The following is a 22,786-nucleotide window of genomic DNA, read 5'->3' on the forward strand; positions in this document are numbered from 1 at the left end:
TATTTAGGCTTGATCACAATCTGTTTACACACTATGTTGAACACCAGTTATACACATGTTGCGCGCAGTGCTTTGTTATTATCTATTTATATCTATTAATCTTGATTTCTCACCGACACGCAAGTGTTGACGTTTTATTTTAACACATGTTCAGGTTTGCTGTAGCTGCTTTTGGAAACTCGAGGACACGTAGGATGTTTTCTTTTACTTTGGACCTAGTTTAAAATATAACAAGACAAATTTATGTATTTGAATATTACGAGTTATGATATGTGATATATGTTACTCTAAGGTATGGTGTGTTCTGCGCGTGCGCAATGAAATGTATTTATTAAATATTGACACCCAAATAGTGTCACGAGTAATGAAACAATTGGTAGCGCCCCGATGTATAATCCGCCATCGGTCGGGGTGTTACATGCGCGGCCCCGACCTGAGACCTTAACAACTATGCTTTGGCATGTGCTTTGCCTTAGTTGTGCTTAGGTATTTTTATGGTCCAGCTGCGCAATACGTAGGATGGATGCTATGAGTAATTTGAGCTAAGGCTCATATTATTGGGCTAAGGCCCTGAGCTAAGGCTCATATTATTGGGCTAAGGCCCTGACGTTTTAGAGTTAAAACTCGTTAACGCGTTTGAGCTTGAAGCTCGCGCATGTATGTTTTACTTCGTTTTATTTTTAGTTTGATGTCAATACAATGTTGTCATATTGCTCAAAATTAATAAAGGGAAGTGTGAAACATGTATGCAAAAGGTAATAAAATGCATATTAAGATAAAATAGCGCGTATCATTATTCATAATGGCTTAAAAAGCCTTGATTACAAACTTGACAACTTTTACATGAAACATTTTCTAAGTTGTGCTGCGTTCCATGTGCGCGGGATCTTCTTTCCATTTAAATCTTTTAAAGCGTATGCGCCTTTTCCCAATTCTTCCGAGACTTGATAAGTTCCCTCCCAGTTGGGAGACATCTTTCCCGGGAGTATTGCGCGACTAGCTTCATTGTTTCGAAGGACAAAATCATTCTTGAAGTGGCATTCTTTCACGCGCTGATTGTAATATTTTTCTAGTTTTTTCTTGTATTTGGCTTCACTGATGATAGCCGCCTCTCTGCGTCCCTCAAGCAAATTGAGATCCGACCTCCTTTCTTGCTCGTTATCCGTCTTACTCATCATGAGCACTCTATAGGATGGGCATCCAATCTCTGCTGGAATCATAGCCTCCGTTCCATAGGTTAGGCTGAACGGGGACTCGCCATTGCTGGTTTTGCTTAATGTCCTGTGTGCCCACAGGACATTAGGTAACTCCTCGACCCATGCATGGGACTCTCCCTCCAACCTTTTCTTCAGCCCATTCAGCAAGCTTTGGTTCGCGCGTTCCACTTGACCATTCTTTTGAGAGTGGTATACTGAAGTGAAGACCTGATTGATGTGCAATTCCTTGAACCAACTGGATATCTTCCTGTCAGTGAACTGTTTGCCATTGTCGCTCACGATTTCCATGGGCAGGCCAAAACGGCATACGATGTGGCTCCAAATAAATTGCTTCATTGCCTCGGCTGTAATTTTTGCCAGTGGCTTGGCTTCAACCCATTTTGTGAAATAGTCTACTGCCACTACCAAAAACTTTACTCGCCCTGGCGCTTGTGGTAAGGGACCCACAATATCGATTGCCCACTTGTGGAAAGGCCATGCAGAGGTCACCGGAATCAAGTTGTTCTTTGGCCGCATGGTATTTGGCGCATAGCTCTGACACGCTTTGCATTTTTGGATCTCTTTTAAAGCGTCCAAGTACATGCCTGGCCAATAGTAACCTGCGTTCATTGCCTTGGCGACCACCATGCGCGAGACAGCATGTATTCCACAGATTCCTTCGTGTATCTCTCTGATCACATAGCTTGCTTCCTCAGCGTCTAGGCATTTCATGAGTGGTCCAAGATAAGAGCGTCGATATAACGTACCATCGAGCATTTCGTAGTTCTGCGACTTGTGTCTTATCTTCCTCGCCTGTGCGCAATCGTCTGGTACCTTTCCCTCCTTCAAGAATTCCATTATTGGAGTTATCCATGATGAAGGTGTTGTATGAATTACAAGAACAGACTTCGCTCCCACTGACGGGTTGCTCATTACTTCCACCCTGACATCTTTGCCAAAATGATCGAAGCTGGTTGATGCCATTTTGCTTAGCGCGTCGGCGGACTTATTTTCACTGCGCGGAATGTGTATGATTCTGAAAAAGTCAAATTGTTCGGTGAGTTTCTTCGCCTGCTCTAGATACAGAGGCATGGTGTTCTCCTTGGCATCATAAAGGCCATTGACTTGTGCTGCTACCAGGTATGAATCTACACGAGCCTCTAGCTTTTTAACTCCGAACTTGTGCGCGATGCGCAAACCAGCCAGCAGGGCTTCATACTCAGCTTCATTGTTGGTACTCTTGAAATCCAACCTGATTGCGTAGGTATACTCATGATTTTCTGGATCCACCGGTTTGAGGCCTGCGACGGACCCTTCGTTGTTTGAAGCTCCATCAGTGAATAATCTCCAAACGTTTTCTTCATTATTGGCTTGCGGAGGGTCTACTTCGCGTTGAGCCTCTTCGACTTTTCCTTCAGGGATTTCTGCGATGAAATCAGCTAAGACTTGTCCCTTGATTGCTGGACGAGGCCTATAGGTGATCGTGTGCTCCCCTAATTCCAGCGCCCATTTTGTCAGCCTTCCTGAGAGCGCGGGACGCCGCAAGACTTGTTGGATGTTGTAACCAGTCAGGACTTCAATAGGATGACCATTGAAATATCTGTGAAGCTTGCGCGACGCATGCGTTAGTGATAAAACTAACTTTTCTATGATGGTGTAGCGCATCTCAGGATCTGTCAGCACCCGACTTACATAATAAATTGGTGTTTGGATTCCCTTGCGATCCACCAACAATACTGCGCCAATGGCGCGTTCTCCTGCTGACAGGTATAACGTTAAAGTTTCACCAGGTAGTGGAGCTGTGAGCGCAGGCAAATTTATCAGACATTCTTTTATCTCACTGAAAGCTTGCTCGGCCTCAGGCGTCTACTTGAATTGGCTTTTCTTTAAGCAATTTCTCAATGTGTTAATGAATGGGGTAGATTTGCTTGCATGGTTTGCTAGGAACCTGTTAATTGATACCAATCTACCATTCAACTTTTGAACTTCCTTCATGGTGGATGGTGAGGGTATGCTGAGGATAGCCTCCACCTTCTCTGGTTTCACCTTGAAACCATCCTTGGTGACCATTACGCCGAGAAATTTCCCTTCTTCCACGCCGAATGTGCATTTGCTCGGGTTGAGCTTCATGTTTACTTCCTTTAGGCGCCGAAGGGTTTCTTCGATGTCTTTGAGCATTTGTTTTTCCTCCCTGCTTTTAATCACCAAATCATCCACGTAGACTTCTAAGTTTTTTCCAATCTGCTCGTTGAAAATTGCATCCATGAGTCTTTGGTAAGTGGCTCCTGCATTCTTCAAACCAAAGGGCATTTTTGTGTAACAGAAAACACCCTTGTCAGTTCTGAAAGCAGTCTTGTCTTCATCCTGCGGTGCCATTTGAATTTGGTGATAGCCCTTATAGGCATCCAGGAAACATTTGAGCTTAAATGGCGCCACAGAGTCCACCTTCGCGTCAATGTTTGGGAGGGGGTAACAATCTTTTGGACACGCTTTGTTGAGGTCTTTGAAATCAATGCACATTCTCCATGACCCATTGCTCTTCTTTACCATCACAGGATTGGCTACCCATGTTTGGTATCGTATTGGGCGAATGATATTCGCGCGCAGTAGATCTTCTACTTGCTCATTCATGGCCTTTTCCTTCTCGTCTCCCATGACTCTTTTCTTTTAAGCAATTGGCTCTACAGACTTGAATGTGTTGAGAGTGCTGCGCCAGGTCTCGCGGAACCCCAGTCATATCAGAATGTTGCCACGCGAAGACTGACGTATACGTTGTGAGCAATCTTTTCAGTCTCACCCTTGTGTCATCTGATATCGTAGCTCCGATTGTGATTGTTTGTTCTGGGAATTTTGGGTTGAGAATCCATTCCTCTGGCGCGTTGTTTGCCACTGGAAGCTTCATTCTCCCTTCTCGAGGTATACTTGTTACTGCGCATAAATGATCTCGATACACAAATGTTACTCCTGTTGGTGTTGGGAACCCCAACGCGCCATGCGCTGGTGACGGTATGGCGTTGAATTGGGCAATCGTTTCTCTACCCAAGATCATACTATGGCATGAAGTGGTGGGCAAGACCAGGAAGTTGACAATTTCAGCTCGCTTGTGCTTCTCATCCCCCATAGTTAGTTCGAATTGTATCTGACCTAGGGGGTGAATAATTTCGTTTGAGACACCCGAGATTGGTGCACTCACAACTTCGAGCCTTGCTTGGTCTTCTGGATCCAACTTCCTGAAACATTGCTCATACATGATGTCTGACTCACTACCGGTGTCCACCAGAACTCTTGACACCTCATAATGAGCGATGTGTGCAGTGATGACTAGAGGACTGCTGATAGACGGGCCTCCTCTGATTCTTGGAAAGATTACTTGTTGCTCGCGCCAATCCCCTTGGATTTGCGCGCTTCTCTTCCTCGATCTTTGCCCTTGCTTTCTTCCTTCAGCTACACAGATTCTTTTGAATTTTTTACTGGCTGAGGCTCCGTCTGGTTGTTCATTCTCTGGTCTTGGATTTTTTACCAGGTGAGCCAACTTGCCTGATTTCACATCCTTTTCGATTGCATCCTTCAAATGATGGCATGCATCGGTGTTGTGCCCTGTGGATTTGTGAAATTCACAATATTTGCCACTGTTCGGTGGTCCCTTATGGAGTAATGGCCTGGGGCTTTTAAACTGGACATTCTCTGTGCTTAATACTTGCGAAGGCGTTTTGGTGAGGGGAGTCCATATTCTTGGTAGAGGTCTGTTAGGCTCTATGCCACCTTCCTTCTAGTCCATATTCTTGTACTGATGAGTACAATCATGGTTGTCCTTATCCTGATTCGGATTAGACTATTCTCATTTGTTGTGGTCCTTTATGCGCCTATCCCAGGGATGCGCAAGGTCTTCTCTTTATTCTCACGCGCAGATGTTTCATGCGCAGATGTGATATGCGTGAGCATGCGATATGCGTAAGCATATGTAATATGCGTGAGCATATGTGATATGCGCCACGCGCAGATGTGATATGCGTGAGCATATGTGATGCGTGAGCATATGTGATGCGTGGGCATATGTGATATGCGCCACGCGCATAGGTTTGGCTTTGTGTCTTCATGACATCCTGATTTCAAGCCTCTTGTCTATATCTTGTGGGTTGACCTGCCCCGCTCGATGTTAAGGCGGGTGCATACCCCTTCAAGCCCCCCCCCAGTCTAATGTGTGTCTTGTCTCGCGCGAGCGAGGTAAGATAGATATTAGACTTAATAGTTTGCTCTTTTAACAGCGTTTGTCTTTTCTTTTTCATTTCTCATATGCGCGTTGCGCGAAATTCTATCCCTTTGGTTAAAACGAATCGTCAATGCACGTGGTTGGTTGATGCTGACATGCCTCAGAGATGGAGACGTTATGTGTCAGAACTTTCGCGTGCTCGAGGTGCTACAGTTGCCTTTCACGTCTCCTCATACAGTGTTAGGAACACGTGTCGCGCTTATGTTGGCCTACGCCTGCGCGTGGGGGCGCGTGAGCGTAGATCTGATTATTACTTGTTTCTCTTTCTCTCCCCTGGGCCTATAAAACCAAACATTTTGAACGGTTTTTTCTTCATCTCCATTGTCCCACGGATGGCGCCAATGAAGAAGCGTGGATCGACTTACTTGTATTCGATCTACGTTCCTCGGGTATGAGTGTGCTATATCACCGATGGTTTTCCGAGATACGAGTTCTTCCACCTACAAAACGAAACAGCACCGTGAGCTTACCCCTCAGAAAGGGACAGAGGGGTCCTCTTTGGGGTAACCCTCCGGTGTGAGAATAAGATATTGCAGGAGAAGATAAGAATGTGAAAATGAGTAAAGGATTCAGAATATATTTCTTTCTTGACCCCAACTGTGGAGGTGGTGTGGTATTTATAGTATTAGGGTTTCCAATGATTGGGCTCAGACCCAATTAGGGCCTTTTTGGCCTCCTCCTATTGCTTCGCGCCACGTGTACTTAGGACACCTGGTGCTTTTTCATTGATTATTCTCTGACCAAGGTATTTTACCTGACCCATGTGCCATCACGTGGTGGCACATGGGTTTTGCTGAGTTGTCCACCCTTCATTGGCAGCTGTCAACATCAGCACATTCTTTATTCCTTAAAAGATACCTTCTGGAAGGTTGTCTGATAAGTACAATCATGGTTGTCCTTATCCTGATTTGGATTAGACTATTGTCTCATTTGTTTTGTCCTTTATGCGCCTATCCCGGGGATGCGCAAGGTCCTCTTTATTCTCACGCGCAGATGTTTCATGCGCAGATGTGATATGCGTGAGCATGTGATATGCGTGAGCATGTGATATGCGTAAGCATATGTAATATGCGCCATGCGCAGATGTGTGATGCGTGAGCATGTGTGATGTGTGAGCATGTGATATGCGTGAGCATATGTGATATGCGCCACGCGCAGATGTGATATGCGTGAGCATATGTGATGCGTGAGCATATGTGATATACGTGAGCATATGTGATGCGTGAGCATATGTGATGCGTGGGCATATGTGATATGCGTGAGCATATGTGATATGCGCCACGCGCATAGGTTTTGGCTTTGTGTCTTCATGACATCCTGATTTCAAGCCTCTTGTCTATATCTTGTGGGTTGACCCGCCCCGCTCGATGTTAAGGCGGGTGCATACCCCTTCAAAGAGGAGTGTATTCTGGCTTTTGTCTTTATACCGATACTTGCGAATGTATTTGGGGGTGTTGAGACCCATGAATTTTAATAAAAATACATATATATGTATATATATTGGTTATCGTCTTTAATTTAAAAGTCTGGCATATGAAATCATTATCTTCTAGTAACCATATAAAGAAAAATTAATTTTATACATAAAGATATGAATGTTTGTGGAAAGTGATTTTTGAAAATTTAGTTGAAAAAGATAAGTTATTTTTGGATGTACGAGCTAAAAAATTATTTTACAAAATACTCGCACTTTTCATTTTTATATAAAATAATTGCCTAACATGGTTTTTATGAATTGGCCCTTATTTTCTTTTCACTGCATAAAACATATAGATCCATTATTACTTTTAATAATCACACATTTGACGTCGAAGGGGTAATTATTGTTTCTAATAGTAAATTCATCTGCGAATATAAAGTCCATAGCCATACGTGGGTGTTAGCTCAATGTTGAATAAACCTTATATGGATGTAATGCCCAACCATTATAAAATAATAAATAAAGGAATTTTATTATTTAATTATCTCTTATTATTTATTTATGTTAAATAATAATAATAATAATAATAAGTTAGGTGGTAGGCTTAGACATAAAACATGGATTTAAGAATGTAATTTGCCTGAGGTCTATGGACTAAGCATATATAAGATCATTTATTGATACATTCGTTCTAACATTTTATCAAATTGGAATCAATGATAAAAAAATAAAATAACATGGTGTATCTCTCACTTATGGCATGTGATCACCAATATTTTAGTTGGTATTATGAATACACCACTATTGTAGCTAAATAACTTGTTAAAATGAGCTTGTTTTTCTTCTTTATATTGTTTGTTCTATTACCTACTGCAGTTTCAGCTAATAATGGTATATTATTTCGAGGTGGACCCTAAAAAATAGGAAGGTAAACCAACTTAACAAGATTAATGAACATGGTTTGTCCATGGAAGGAACTTAGACCATGTGTGAGGCTAAGCATAATATATAGTTAACTAGGTTAGTTACCCATGTAGCACACAATAAATAAATTTTTTTAAATAATAACATAATGTGTATAAAAAAATGTATCACATATATAAAAATATATTATACGGTAAAAAATACACATTAGGCAATTTGGAAATAAAAAGTTGTTAGAAAATTCATAAATCATAAACTATTTCTTTGTTATTTCTATATTAAAACTTAGTTGTAAATTACTCCTTTTTTAAACCAACTCGTGGACCAAAACTTATTCTAATATTAAACTGTTTTGACATGAACAATATTTGATACTTTAACCAGTTAAAGAAACCCACCCGTTTCATATTGGTTACTTATAAAAATCTAATATTAATAATTAATACAATATATTTTATATTAAACAAATTAACATATTTATGACGGTATTAATTCTTTTAAATTATAATGGAATTATTAAAAATTGTAATTGAAATATTAAAAATAGAAATATATTTAATACGAGAGAGATGAGGAAAAATTTTGTAAGGATCAACATAGTATGACATATGGCATTTAAAAAGCTTTATTTATTAAATAGTATAGATTGTTTATTCTATTACCTACTGCAGTTTCAGCTAATAATGGTTTATTGTTTCGAGTTGGACCCTAAAAAATAGGAAGGTAAACCAACTTAACAAGATTAATGAACATGGTTTGTCCATGGAAGGAACTTAGACCATGCGTGAGGCTAAGCATAATATATAGTTAAAAGACATTTATATATTGCTTAACGGTTTGTCCATGGTTTGTCCATGGAAGGAACTTAGACCATGCGTGAGGCTAAGCATAAAATATAGTTAACTAGGTTAGTTACTCGTGTAGCACACAATAAATAAATTTTTTTAAATAATAACATAATGTGTATAAAAAAATGTATCACATATGTAAAGATATATTACACGGTAAAAAAATTACACATTAGGCAATTTGAAAATAAAAAGTTAGAAAATTCATAAATTATAAACCATTTCTTTGTTATTTTCTATATTAAAACTTAGTTGTAAATTACTACTTTTTTAAACCAACTCGTGGATCAAAACTTATTCTAATATTAAACTGTTTTGACATGAACAATATTTGATACTTTAACCGGTTAAAGAAACCCACCCGTTTCATATTGGTTACTTATAAAAATCTAATATTAATAACTAATACAATATATTTTATATTAAACAAATTAACATATTTATGACGGTATTAATTCTTTTAAATTATAATGGAATTATTAAAAACTGAAAATGAAATATTAAAAATAGAATTATATTTAATATGAGAGAGAGAAGGGAAAATTTTGTAAGGATCAATATAGTAATGACATATGGCATTTAAAAAGTTGTATTTATTAAATAGTATAGATTAGGTTGATAAATAGTTCTTATGGTTTGATAAATATAATTATTCCAAAAATAAACAAGTTTGGTACTTGTGGTTTGCAATTTGTAACATTTTGGGGTCTAACATTAACTTTTGTTAAATCTCCTGTTAAATATAAAATCCAACTCTTTTACCCTTTAATAGCTAAACAAATAGTCCTTACTCCTTAGGTTGTACTTTTTTACAAAATATGAGGTTCACACTATTTGCATGACTCTTCTTGTTAATATATTTTTGCAACCGTTGTGTGTAGAATTAATCAAGTGATGATGAACGATGATAACATAATAACTAAGGTTGTCCATCGATGAAGTCTTATGTAACATTAATTGCTAGGTGATCAACGATTATTTCTATAAGCTACTATCAGTGGCGAAGCCTGGACGATAATGTCAGGGGGTGGAGGAGGCTCAAATTGTTTGAAAATTTTCATAAACTAGGGGTGTCGGGCTCAAATTTTCGATCAGAAACAGGTTATTTTACACTATTGCGTAAAAAAAACAAGAGGGGGAGGGGGGTAAGGGCCACCACCCCTGGCTACTATTTTGCTTGCTTGTAACCTAGGTGAGTCTTTCACAATCGATGGATCCGTTTCATATGTTTTACATATGGAAATACATGTGAATGCCTTGTTAAAATACAAGGTTACTTTGTAAGGATTATGTCATTATGTTGTCTTATTTGTGCAAATAGTTAAGTCACGATGATTACTCAGGTAAAAAAATATATACTCTGTTACCGTAATGTATGACATCTAAGTTTCGTATGTGGCTGATGTCATAAGGGAGCATGTTGTGTGTGTATATGTAAACTAACATTCAAGTGGGTTAGTGATCAATGAATGAGGTTTGATTTAAAGTGTTTTTATGAAGTACAATACACTAAAACTCGTTTAACTGTTTTGATGAGTCGATCTATCACGAACTCATCGGCTTAAAGTTTACATATGTGTTTGAGCATATATTTTCAGAAAAAGTAATAAGTGGAAAGTGGAGTCTAAAGGTATCACTAGAAGGTGAGTATAGATTTGACTAATGTTGTGGGATTTGGGATCCCATAACTTGTTAAATCCCATTTTAAGACATTATAAATATCATTCTAGGATATGTGAATCCTATGTTAAGACTATGTTATGATGATTATTGAATGATGTTATTAGACTTAAGTTTAAATGTTGTTGCCTTTTGTTTGTTGGACTTTAAATATTGTTACATAATTCTTCGGACCCGCTCAAGGTGAGGTGTGACATCGGTCAACATTGGACCACACACACACCTGCACCTTCTTTTGTGCGTCTAGCAAGCATGAGACTAATTTGGGTTGTGCACACATTTGAGCGATGGCCAACACTCGTATAAGGAAATTTGGTTCTTTAAAGGGATTTCCAAGGGACTTTTGTTTTTTCCATGAGGATGAGACTCATGTTGTCAAATGGAGGTTTGGAGAGCATGTAATGAAGCTTGGATATCAAATTACTCATGATGTTCAATTGATTATCGTTAATGAGGTTTGTGACAAAGAAATTAGTGTTTTCAAGTCATTCAATCATGCTCGGCTAATCATTCGGTAGTTTAAGTGATAGCGAAGTAGTTATAAGAATTAAATGTAAAGTAAATGATAAGTGACATTATGAATGTGTAAGGATGTTCGTGAAATTGAATGGGTTGTTCAAAAAAAAGTTTATAAGAACGTTTTTGAGTGTTGCTTATACATAAGATGACTAGACAAGCTTTTAGTTACGAAAGCTCTAATGTGACCAACAAAGAGTGTTGAAATATATACATAGTTTAATTCAAAGTCAAACATGTGATTCATATAATTGTTCTCTTATTATTTGCATTTTTTGTTTTCATGATGATGGAATGCTTTTGAGATCGTGAAAGGAGTTAGTGAAAGGAGTTATGTTGTTAGGCATAAGTCGTAAGTAGCAAAGACCAAGGAGTTAATGTTTGACTAGATTTACAAGTCTTAGAAAGTTGAAGGATTGTTTATGCTAACACTTAAACCATTATTATTTCATTATATTAGAGTGAGTAAAGGTAAGTTTAAAATTTTAAATATAAGCTATGTTGGAAATATGCCATTTAATGTAGTGTTACACTTAGGCCTACAATAGAAATAACTACTGGGTTGATTCTCACAATGGTGGTTTAGCATGAAATTTGGTCTAAATTCCAAACCATCAAGAACGTTGAATTAAACAAAATTAGACTGGTAGCTTATTCCTGTGAACTTTGCGTGATGTTGTGATTTGATTACTGACGGCAATTTTGTTTCGATTATGATTGTCGTCATTGACTACATTGTTACAAACCAGTTATCATGAGTAATACATCCAAGGAAGTAAGACTATACTTCTTGAGTTTATTGTCACCCGACTTCTAAAGCATTTTCTTGGCTCTTTTTAGAAAGCTTGACTCGTTAGGTGGGGGGGGGGGCACCATGATTTTGAAAAAGAGCCAGAAACGAGCCAAACTCGAGATCTCATAAGTCAAACGAGCCGAGCTCAGGATCGGATCGGCTCGTTTACATCCTCCAGCATGTTTAAAATCCTAAAATAATAATTTATTTTGGATATTTGTTCACGTATTCTACTTCAAATGCACTATGTTCCATTATCGAGACTTGGTTTGTTGGGCAACAATTCGTTGCCTATTCATGATTAGTTGTTTGTATCTAAGAGTTGACCAACTCTGATTTGGTTATTCTTGAGATGGTTGGGGGTACATTATCGCTTTGCCTTTTTTACTTATAACGTATGTTTTGTTATTTAATGCTTCTTTGAGATGTTCATACACACTTTTATTTAGAAGTAAACGCGAATAACTAAGGTACCTCTCCAAGGCATAATTATTGAAACAATTGTGACATTGAACACATGAGTGATTCAAGAACATTTGATTTTAAATGTAGCAAAAGAAGTTGTGACAACTACTCTAAGACTATGTGGGTGTGGATGCCGTTTTACTAGGGTCGTTCACGAGCTGAGTTGAACGACTCATTTACAAATCAAGCAAAAATCAAACCAAACCAAACCAAAATCAAACCAAACATTTTTCAATCGAAGATCAAACGATTTCCAAGCGTTACTTATTTCTTTTTCACTAAAAATTTTCAAAATGAAACAAGTTTAAAGTTGCAAATAATATATCCATAAACAAATTAGTAGTTTTTAGATAAACGTGTAATAAATTGTAAATTTGTATAAGAAAAAAATTTGAAGTGAGATATAATGAATATGTATACAAACTTCTAGTAACCTGATAACCTAGGTTGCACGGAAACGCGACCCACCTGCCATACCCCGTCCCGGAAACTCGCCGGAGACGGAAACGCCGACGGGGATGGCAGAAAACGTTTCTTGACCGTTTCCCAATATTTGGGGACGGTCGTTGACCGTTTCGAAAAGCCGGGGACGGTCAACAAACGATTCCGGGACGTATCCGATGAATTCCGGCGCCACATATGGTATTCCGGCGCCGGAAACCGATGGAAGAAGATGAAGAAGAAGAATGAAGAAGAAGAGGCGGCCGGATTATTTTAAAGTATTTTAGGTTAAGTAATAGGTTTAGGTTTTAACATTAAATCCCTTGATCTTTCAATTATTTGCATCCAGTCCCTAAACTTTGTTAACATCTACATAAATAGTATTAAATTAGGTTGTACATTTTAACATTTAACCCTCACTATCTAGACTAGTTTATATTTGGTTCTTAACTTGTAATTTTATACATAAAATGTTTAAATGACATTATATATAAATAAAAATAATATATTTATTTATTTGTTATTAATAATTAATTACCTATGTAATATATATTTTTATTTTTTTTATAATTTTTTTGTCGTACCCGCGCCGTACTCGTTTCTTGATTTTTTGAGTTTTGTCGTTTCCCGTTCCCGTACCCGTGCCCGTTTCCCGTTCCCGTACCAGTTCCCGTGCAACATAGCTGGTAACTTAAAGCGAACAAATAAAACTATGAAAATGACAAAATGAGAAAAAATACGAAAGTTTAAAAAATAGTATATTCATATTTACGTGTGTCCATATACACAAAATTAGTTAATTAACTATTTCGAGCCCATCGAACCGAACCAAGCACAACTTTTCTCGTTTATAAACTGAACCGAACATATCAACTCGTCTACAAATCGGGCATAAATCAAATGAACATTTTTCAAACGAGCATCGAGAACACCTGCCACCTGTTTGTAACAGAAGTTGGATGACTAACATACGCAGCTTACTATAATATAAATACTCACTCACCCCCAAATTCAATTCATTTCATTTCATTTTGAAATCATTCATTCAAATCAGCCATTATCGTGTCTCCAAAAGCTTCAATTACACAGGTAAAACACACAGCTTATTATTAACCACTCCATTTCAACATATACATTTCATTTCATCGTTCAATTGCTAATTATTAATTTCAATTATTCATTTCAGATTGAAAATGACGGAGTCAAGGTACAGACGACATTCGAATAACTACAACAACGACGACGAAGTTGCCGAGGCGTACGCTCGTACTCTGACGTCAGCACGCACCATAAGAATTCTACCGGATGAAATGAGTGTTCCGTTTCGGTGGGGGTCAACGCCGTTGACCGGTGACGTCACTCTTTCTCCTACTGCTGCTTTTACAAGAGGTGGTGGTTATGGTTATGGAAGAAGAAGAGGACTCGTTAGTACACCGACCGGTAGTCGAGGAGGACGAACCGCCTCACGCACTCCTCTTGCCGACATATCTCATGTGATGACCGGTAGCCGAGGAGGACGGACCGCCTCACGCACTCCTTTTCGTGACATACCCCGTGTGGCGGTTAGGGTATGAGATCATATATTTTTATTAACTAACTAACTGTATCACAACTGATTAATTGTTATTAATTGTGTTTATCGTTTAATTATTAGCTCGTGTCCTAGATCGAATTAGTTATAATGTTTAGGTAGGATATCTTTCCATTAACTGACTGTATCACAACTGAATAATAGTTATTAAATGTGTTTATCATTTAGTTATAGTTATTAGCTCATGTCCTAGATCAAATTAGTTATAGTTATCTAGCATCCTATACGATGGTGATGTTTACGTAGGATATCTTTCTATTAACTGTATGAAAACTGAGTTTCGCATCTTGTGTGTGTATATGTGAAACAAACATTCAAGTGAGTGGGTTAATGATCAGTGAATGAGATTTGATTTTTCAAGTGCATTTTATTATCAAGTACAATACACTGAGACTTGTTTAACTGTTTTCATGAGTCGGTCCATCTGTCTGTCATGAACTCATCAGCTTTAAGTTGACATATGTGTTTGTTTGAGCATGTATGACTTACAAGTGTTATGGGATCCCAGGAACATTTTAAGACATTATAAATCTAATTTTAGGATGTATATGTTAAGACTTAAGACTATGTTATGATGATTATTGAATAATGTTTTTAGACTTAATCACTTAAGTTTAAATGTTGCTGCCTTTTGTTTGTCGGCATTGACAAATTCAGGTTATGCACACATTTGGGCGATGGTCAACGCTCGTATCAGGAAATTCGGTTTTATTTTGGTTTAAAGTGTTTTCCAAAGAACTTTTGTTTTTGCATGAGAATAAGTTTCATGTTTTTAGAGGTCCAAGGTGTAGAATTAGGTATCAAGAAAAATGAATTTACAGAAAGGAAAACGAATTCTTATTATGAATGAATTGTAAATCTGATACGAGCCCTAGTTAACTGTCAACAAACTAGTTACATATTATGCCCTCTAGTTTGGAATTAGTACAAAACAGTCCAACTTCTAACACAAGAGGTTTGGAGAGAATGGAATGAAACTTGGAGATCAAATAGTCATGATGTTAATGAGTTATTCTTAACAAGTTTGTGACAAAGGAGTTACTGTATTCAAGTCATTCCATCATGCTCGGCTAGTAGTGAGTCTAGTGACACTGGTATGGTGGATTGTTTATTCAGTGGTTTAAATGATAGTGAAGTAGTTACAAAAAAATAAGTGTAAAGTAGTTATAAGAAATGAATGTAAAGCAAATGAAAGTGATAATATGAATCTGTAAGGATGTTAATGAAATTAAATAGATTGTTCAGAGGATGTTTATGAGTGTCGCTGATATATCTAATAAGTTTGTAGTTATGGAAGCTCTAATCATTATTCAAGTTACTTACAATGCCTTGCAACATAGGGGGGCGGTGCACAGCTTGAGGACGAGGATTCTTTTGTCACTCCAAAGCCAAAGTCAAAGACTGTTGTTAAACCGACAACTCTGGGAAAAGTTCCAAATATCTTAAACGCCATTGCTAATGATGTTGAAGGAGGATCAGACTTGACGCCTCAGAAGAAGCTCCTTGACTCCATTCACATTGTTGAGAAGGTAGTAACAGCCGCTAAAAACAGTTATTCAAAATTCAAACATAACTGAATAGTCAAGTTATTGTTGTAAAGGAGAAATTATCTCCTAATTTAGTGCTTCATATCTCCGTATATAATTAGAGTTATTGTCATTAATAAAATCATTCCTTTGCACTCTCTCAGGTAGTGATGGAGGAATTGGATAGACTGAGGAGGACGCCAGCTGCTAGAAGGGCTGAAAGGGAGAAGAAAGTGAAGACTCTCATGTCAATGAGGTAAAGACAGCAGGATTGATCATCTACTGATGATTGGGCTCCTAGAAGTTACAAAGTATGGTATAAAGTTGTTGATTCATTTGGCTAATTTTGGTTTTATAAAATTAAATGATGAACACTGCGGGTCAGGGTCTGTATTGATTTAGCTAATTTTGCTAGTTGTTGTTTCAGGTTTACTTGGTGGCTTCACAGCTATCTCGTTGTGGTTACTTGGTGGCTTCACAACTATCTCGTTGTGGTGTTTCCGCGGTAAGAGTTCATCGGTTCATTATCACTGTAAGTATTTCTTATACCCCCTGCTGCTGGAGCAAAGGTTCGTCTTCTTTCCTTTACTTTTTAATCCTTGTTTTAGGGTTAGGGTTCTTGTTTCTCGTTCCCAGATTCCCAGAGATAAAACTTGGACTGATTGCTGGTATTAAAATTTGTTGTTGGCAAATTCCCAAGTTTATTCCCTGGACGGATTAGCCCGAGTATTTGGTTTGTGTAAATCTGTTCTTGATTGCTATTTGCTGATTTGGTTGAGTTTTCTTTACTTGATTCATCACGGGTGATAAAATTGAGTCCTGTTCTTGCATGCTAGTGATACTAGTTAAACTCATAGGTATAGAAAATTATCAGGTGTGGGCTAGTTCTATGATTCTAAATCTAGAGATTAAAAACAAATTAGAGATTGTTTTCCTGTTAGTGATCATAAGTCTTAAGTGTAAAACTGAAGTTTTAGAAAATGTTGAATATTTTACAAAGTTTCTGAAAACACAATTTAATAAAAACATAAAGGTCATAAGATCTGACAATAGTTCTGAATTTTTAAAAAACAATTTGAAAACTTTGTAACAAATAACGGGATTAGTCATCAAACCTCTTGTGTGCGTGCATACCCCTCATCAAAATGGTATTGTTGAGAGGAAACATCGTGATTCGTGATTTGTTAAATGTGGCTAGGACTCTATGGTTTTAAGGGAGTGTTTTCTTTTATATGTGGTCTGAATGTGTGATAACTAGTTTCTATTTGATTACAATGTTACCCTTTTCTGTGTTAAGTGGTAGGCCACCACAAGAATGTGTTTTTGCTTTATGTTTGTTTTTATGAAAAATATCTTTCCTTTAAAACAAAATATAAGTGAACAAAGTGGTTTTGAGTATTCTAAAGATTTAATCATATAATTTTTTTTTAAAACTGGGACATGACACTTCCCGATGATGAGGAGAGTAGATCTCAGGATGATGGCATTCATTCTCAACCATTGGATGGCATAAATCGGTTCAAGAACAGTGGTGAATCAGTTTCAGAGCATTCACATCCCTTCCTTCATCTCCAAACCTAAAACTACACTAAAAATCACTACATTTTCTCTATCCTTTTCAATTAAGTAATACTATCTCCGTCTCATTAAAAGTGTCATGGTTTGAAAAACACCGAGTTCAAGGTAGATTAAATGATAACTTTTTTTGCTTACCAAATGACAATAATGCCCTTGAAAATTGGTTCTATAAATATTGTTTATTAATGCTAGTCGTGTGTGTTTAAGGGTAAACTTGGAAATTGGCTAATAAATTTTGAAAATGGACATCTGTAATGGGACAAATAAAAAAAGAAATATGGACACTTTTAACGGGACGGATGGAGTACTTTTTTATACCTTTATCATTACCTTTTCTCTCCTCCGCTCACAACCACTTTCAAAAAATTATTAAAAAATTAACGGGGGTGAACAATGTCTTCGCAAAGTTTAGTGAATGGGTTGTGAATGCTCTCACAGTCTCACCTGCTGATGAAGGAACTGATAATGCAACCGGTTGAAAATGATGCAACTTCCAATGACGAGACATTGAGAGATGAGAGAATCCGTCTCTCCTGAGGGAAATGGTCTCCAGTAAACAAGGTCTTCTAGTCAAGTTTCCTTTCCTGATAAGTTAAAAGATTATGTTGTAGAGGTAAAGTCGAATGCGGTCTAGAAAAAGTAGCTAGTTGCTTAAAACTTTCTGGTGATAACGTAGGCTTTCGTCTTTGTATCTGTGTTAACTGTTGCATAAGATTCTAGAACTTAAAATCTATGAAGAAGCAGTGTTGGATGAGAACTGGAGAGCTGCTATGGATAGCGAAATGGAAGCATTGTATAGAAATGGTACTCGGATTTATATTTTCAGGTTCGCCCTTTTCCATCCTATCAATAAAAACAGTTATTTTATTGCATAATGTGTTTATTCCCTCTCAGGCTTTATCATGTTTTAAACAAGTTTCTAATTATGAACTTGTAGATTGTGTGCCTAATGGATTTGGAGGCTGACTACATGAAGTTGTATGTTTCAGATGCTCGAAAAGAAGACATGATCAGGTCAGCTGCTTACATTTGAAAATAGAGAGATATTTTTGACTTTTGTAGTTAAGCAACTCATTTAGAAAACGCGTGCATGATATTGTCTGATTTGTTGTAGATGATGATCTTGTAATTTGGTGATAGCGATGAAAGTATAATCACATGTTTCGGATATCTGTTCATCAGGTTTTGTAAAGTTTTACTCTTTTATATTTGGGGATTTTGCATTCTTGCTGCTTAAGACGATATAAATTCAGATTAGCTAGCATTAGATGTGTTATGGGTCGATTTTTATTTGTTTTCACAGATGAACGTTGTGGACTAATTCAATGCTCAAGAGTCGATGGAAAGCTGAAGAAAAGCACGTGCATAACAGCCTCAACAGTTATGAATGCCGACCAAGTTGAAGACCGGATTGTTCGGGACATTAGTTGTTTAGTTTTATTATATATTAGGCAAGGCTGATCATAAGACACAACGCGCACACACACTTGATAAACACTCTTTGTAAACCTTAGTTGCGATCAACACTTGCTTTCAAGTTGTACTTGACATTTATGATTAATAAAATTCTCTAAGGCAGGCGACATTTAGTCGCCTCCTGAAGTTTTATGTTGGAGATCCTTACCGGTCAAGAGCTTTCCTCGTAATCACTCGTGTCACTTTGATTATCACATTTGTTACAAGCACACTACCTCACATAACTAATTTGATTACATAATTAAATTTGCCAGTCAAGAGCTTTCCTCGTAATCACTCGTGTCACTTTGATTATCACATTTGTTACAAGCACACTACCTCACATAACTAATTTGATTACATAATTAAATTTGTTAATTTTTGGATAAAACAAGATGTATAGAAACTTCATATAATCAAAACCAGTTCTTTATATGTATATACTCTCGGTTCTTGGCTTAAATTTAATGAACTGATTTTGATAACCTATGAGCGCTTATGAGCTAATAAGTCAGTTACGGGTTGTTACAATCGTTAAACCATGAACACTTAACCTTGTAGCTATAGCCCAACATAAAAACTTACTTGGTCAATGTTTTACCCGGTCCGAACGATTTAACCTTACAGAACACAAGCAAAGACCAACATAAAATCTTACTTGGTCAATGTTTTACCCGGTCCGAACGATTTAACCTTACAGAGCACAAGCAAGAACCGACCGACACTATATAAGAACTATAACTAGTTATAGATAAATCCCTTGAGTGGTTTTCTAAGGCAACACCAAAGTACCAAAATACATGCCCATATTCACCACAATTTAAAGGTTTAGCAACAAACACAAAACTACCATACTCACTCACTCCGCAACTTTCTTCTTCTTTTTCTTCTTTTTACCTTCACTTACATCCTCCATTTCAACATCTTTGCTCTTTTTCTTCTTCTTTTTCTTCTTTTCAGTGTTATCATCATCATCTCCGTTGCCTTTGCCATTTACATCGGTTTGTACTGTCTCTTCTTCAAGTGCCCGCTTCTTTTTCTTCTTTTTCTCAGCTTTTGAGTCATCTGCAACCACTTCATCTTCTTCAGACTTGCCTTTTGATTTCTTTTTCTTGCTTTTCTTTGACTCGGGTTCTGAAGATTTCTCCACATCCATTTCTGTATCTATTAATAATAAGTAAATGAGTTTAAACAAATTCACATATAGATGATCAAACAAGTTATTAAAACGTGTAAAAAGATTGTTGACCATACTAACCTTGATTTGAAGCATCTTCCATAGCAGATTTCATCACATCAATGTTTTTACGAGGCGCAACGCCCTTGTCATAAAAGTCAAGGCGCTCCTCAACTTGTTCACGAAGTTTATCTCCAAAAGAAGTTGTACTTTTCTCTGTTAAAATAAATATATTTAACATTAAAGAACATGTCACAACAATATTATTACAATAATAATATAGAAGAAAACATAGACTTGCCTGAGAAGCAATCGATTCGGGATGCAATGGAGCACTTGTTTGCTAGATAACGAGCCATCCGACCTTTATTTTTCGCAGATGCGCGCCCAATAAAGGATGAATGGAAAATAAGACCATATTTTGGTGTGTTTCCCTTGGTTTTCAAATCCCTGAAAACAAAACAATCAACATATAAAATAAAATAATATAAGAAACTATAGACCAAAATGATCAAGAAAGTAATAAACAGACCTAAAAAGAGCCTTTTCAGCACCAAGGATTTGAAGAGTAGAAAAGAAGGGCACTTGGCAAGATTTGTAAGGCTACCAGCATGAGAGATTAACCGAGCACCGACAACTTCACCGATTAATGCAGCCAAATTAGGTGCAATGTCACTCATTTTCGAAACAAGATAATCATAAAGCTTCTTTCTGTACTCAGCAAGATCCATCACTTTCTGTGCAAACATCTTCACATTGATCAAGTCGATTGGTGACAAATCTTGACCTGCAAAAAAGTAAAACATTATGCGTTATGACCAATTGATGACATGTTTAATGGCCAAACGAATCAGTTTGGAAACCATAAACATACCCATGGAGGCTTTTGCAGCTTCTATTACTTCCTTTGCTTTATCTTCATCACCAAGTATATCTATTAAACCTGATAGTTTATCTTCAGATAACTCTGATTTGTCCTCAATGTATTTTGCAAGTTTAGCATACAAATAGTTGTCATTGACAATCTTTACAAGATCGGGAAAATGCCAAGAGTACCACTCCCTGCTCATACAATCACACTCCAAATTAACAGATAAGATTAAAGAATAATGACAAGTGTATAATAGAGCATACAAACCTGACTCGCATGGAGAAAGAATTGACATCTTTATCAAGAGTATCAAGAAGAAAGATTGCTTGAATGACCATATTATCAACACGGTTGACATTGAACTTGACCTTTGCCCTACTGTAACTGTGGCCCAGACCAAGTTGTGCTTTCTCCAAATCACCGAGCTATAAAAAGATAAAAACACCTTCAGCAAAACTTTATAAACTTTATAATAAACTTGTACAAATACATGAATAAAATGGCACCTTTAGATTTTCAATGAACTTCTCAAAATGCAGGCGAACACCGCGAATGAGCTCAAGAACAAACTCGTTGCTTTGACATGGGATCTTTGTTTCCTCCTGTATGTGAGATCCAATTTTGGGATCGGCAACACCTAAGCTGAACTTAGGCTTCTTACCTTCCTTGACTTTAGGAAGACTGAGCTCCAAAAAGTTCCTCAATTCATCAGTCATTTGTCCTGAACAAAGTTCAAGATATCAACATATACACAAATATCATGTACTTCCACAACGGGCATGCATAGGTTATTTTTAGGCACAAACCAAACCAAAAACCTAAAAATTCAAAATTTTGGATTTTCTAAAACCGTTTGGTTTTGGTGCTTTCGGATTTACCCTGTGAGCTTGTAACATTTGAAACAAAAATATAGTCCAAAAAGATGAACTTGGGCCTAAATTTTTAAGTAATTATTTTACATTAAGATTAAAAATATCTAAATTACACTATTTAAAAAAAATTAAACTACTTAACATTCAAACCTGAAAAACAAAATCCATACATACCGTTCAGTTCGATTTTTTCGGTTTTAATCATACAAAAAACCAAAACCAACACAAACTAAAGGTTCGGTTTTTAAGCCTATTATTTAACACACACTCACACACACTCACAACCACGCATAAAGTTATAAGAAAAATAATAAATAATATGTATTATGTTATTTATAACATTATAATTGACACACACACACACACACATATAATTATTCATATACAAAAATTAATTAATAAAAAGTAAACATGCCGAGCTAGAGCTTGAAAAACTACTCATGAGCAGAGCTCAAGTTTTAAAAATAGAGTTTGAAACGAGGCGAGCTCAATCTCTGTGTAAATTAAACGAGCTGAGCTCAACTTTTAAAAAATTGAGCTCGAGACGAGTAGATCTCAAGCTCTGTGTAAATTAAACGATCCGAGCTGGAGCTTTAATAGTTACGGAAAACTTATTTACACATCTCAACTCCTAATCAAGCAACATTAAAAAAAACTCACTCCTAATTAAAACCAGATAACCAAAACCTACATATATACAATATAATAACAATATAACAAAGTTAGGTGTGCATATATAGATATAGATACCTTCAGACACAGCATTGCACTGATTAAGAGCATCAAGAGCAGACTCAAACGGATTAAACGCAGCAAGCTTCACTACTTTACCGAACCGATTGAGATCCACCACCGAGTTACGGACGGCCTCCGTGTTCTGACCGATTTCATCGATGCCGTGAGCCACAAACAGTCCGTAGCCTGACGCTGACTCGTACAGAAGATATAACGCCATTGATGATGATACAACAACGGCACCTGTCAAGTGAAAATGGAGTTTAGGGCTTTCAGTGTCTTCAGCTACCTTTTATTTTATTATTTTATTATTAAGAGACATGAGAAGGTGTATATTACAGTCACAGTCCTTGTATTATGTTCTCTTTTTTTTTTCTTTTTCTTTTTTTATAAACGACGACTTTCTTGTTGGTAGAGGTGCACAAACC

General features: G+C 37.1%; 1 protein-coding gene and 1 pseudogene across 4 annotated transcripts; one reads left to right on the forward strand and one right to left on the reverse strand.

Annotated features, from left to right (window-relative positions):
- The first annotated feature begins 13,487 nt into the window (after positions 1–13,487).
- Positions 13,488–16,989, forward strand: LOC143529854 (protein GIGAS CELL1-like). Of its 3 annotated transcripts, none has more exons than XR_013134733.1 (5): positions 13,488–13,642; positions 13,740–14,121; positions 15,485–15,673; positions 15,835–15,986; positions 16,098–16,989. XR_013134733.1 is itself a non-coding variant. In XM_077025558.1 (5 exons), exons 2-4 carry the CDS (start codon positions 13,747–13,749, stop codon positions 15,928–15,930), a joined length of 660 nt encoding a protein of 219 aa, XP_076881673.1. In that variant the 5' UTR covers positions 13,488–13,642; positions 13,740–13,746; the 3' UTR covers positions 15,931–15,973; positions 16,098–16,989. The 3 variants fall into 3 exon arrangements, 1 of the variants encoding a protein (XP_076881673.1); XR_013134732.1 differs by having other exon boundaries at positions 15,835–15,981; positions 16,098–16,988; XM_077025558.1 differs by having other exon boundaries at positions 15,835–15,973.
- A 2,465-nt stretch (positions 16,990–19,454) lies between these two features.
- On the reverse strand, positions 19,455–22,618 carry LOC143529855 (nucleolar protein 56-like; annotated as a pseudogene). Its single transcript, XR_013134735.1, has 8 exons — positions 22,374–22,618; positions 21,258–21,472; positions 21,019–21,176; positions 20,755–20,942; positions 20,413–20,667; positions 20,182–20,330; positions 19,962–20,096; positions 19,455–19,867 (listed from the first exon to the last, which is right to left on the reverse strand). The product of XR_013134735.1 is annotated as a nucleolar protein 56-like (transcript).
- Positions 22,619–22,786: the final 168 nt, after the last annotated feature.

This window comes from Bidens hawaiensis, unplaced genomic scaffold (assembly GCF_021521415.1).
Source record: "Bidens hawaiensis isolate Kalapana, Puna unplaced genomic scaffold, B.hawaiensis_p1.1 tig00008759_1, whole genome shotgun sequence".
Lineage (NCBI taxonomy): Eukaryota > Viridiplantae > Streptophyta > Magnoliopsida > Asterales > Asteraceae > Bidens > Bidens hawaiensis.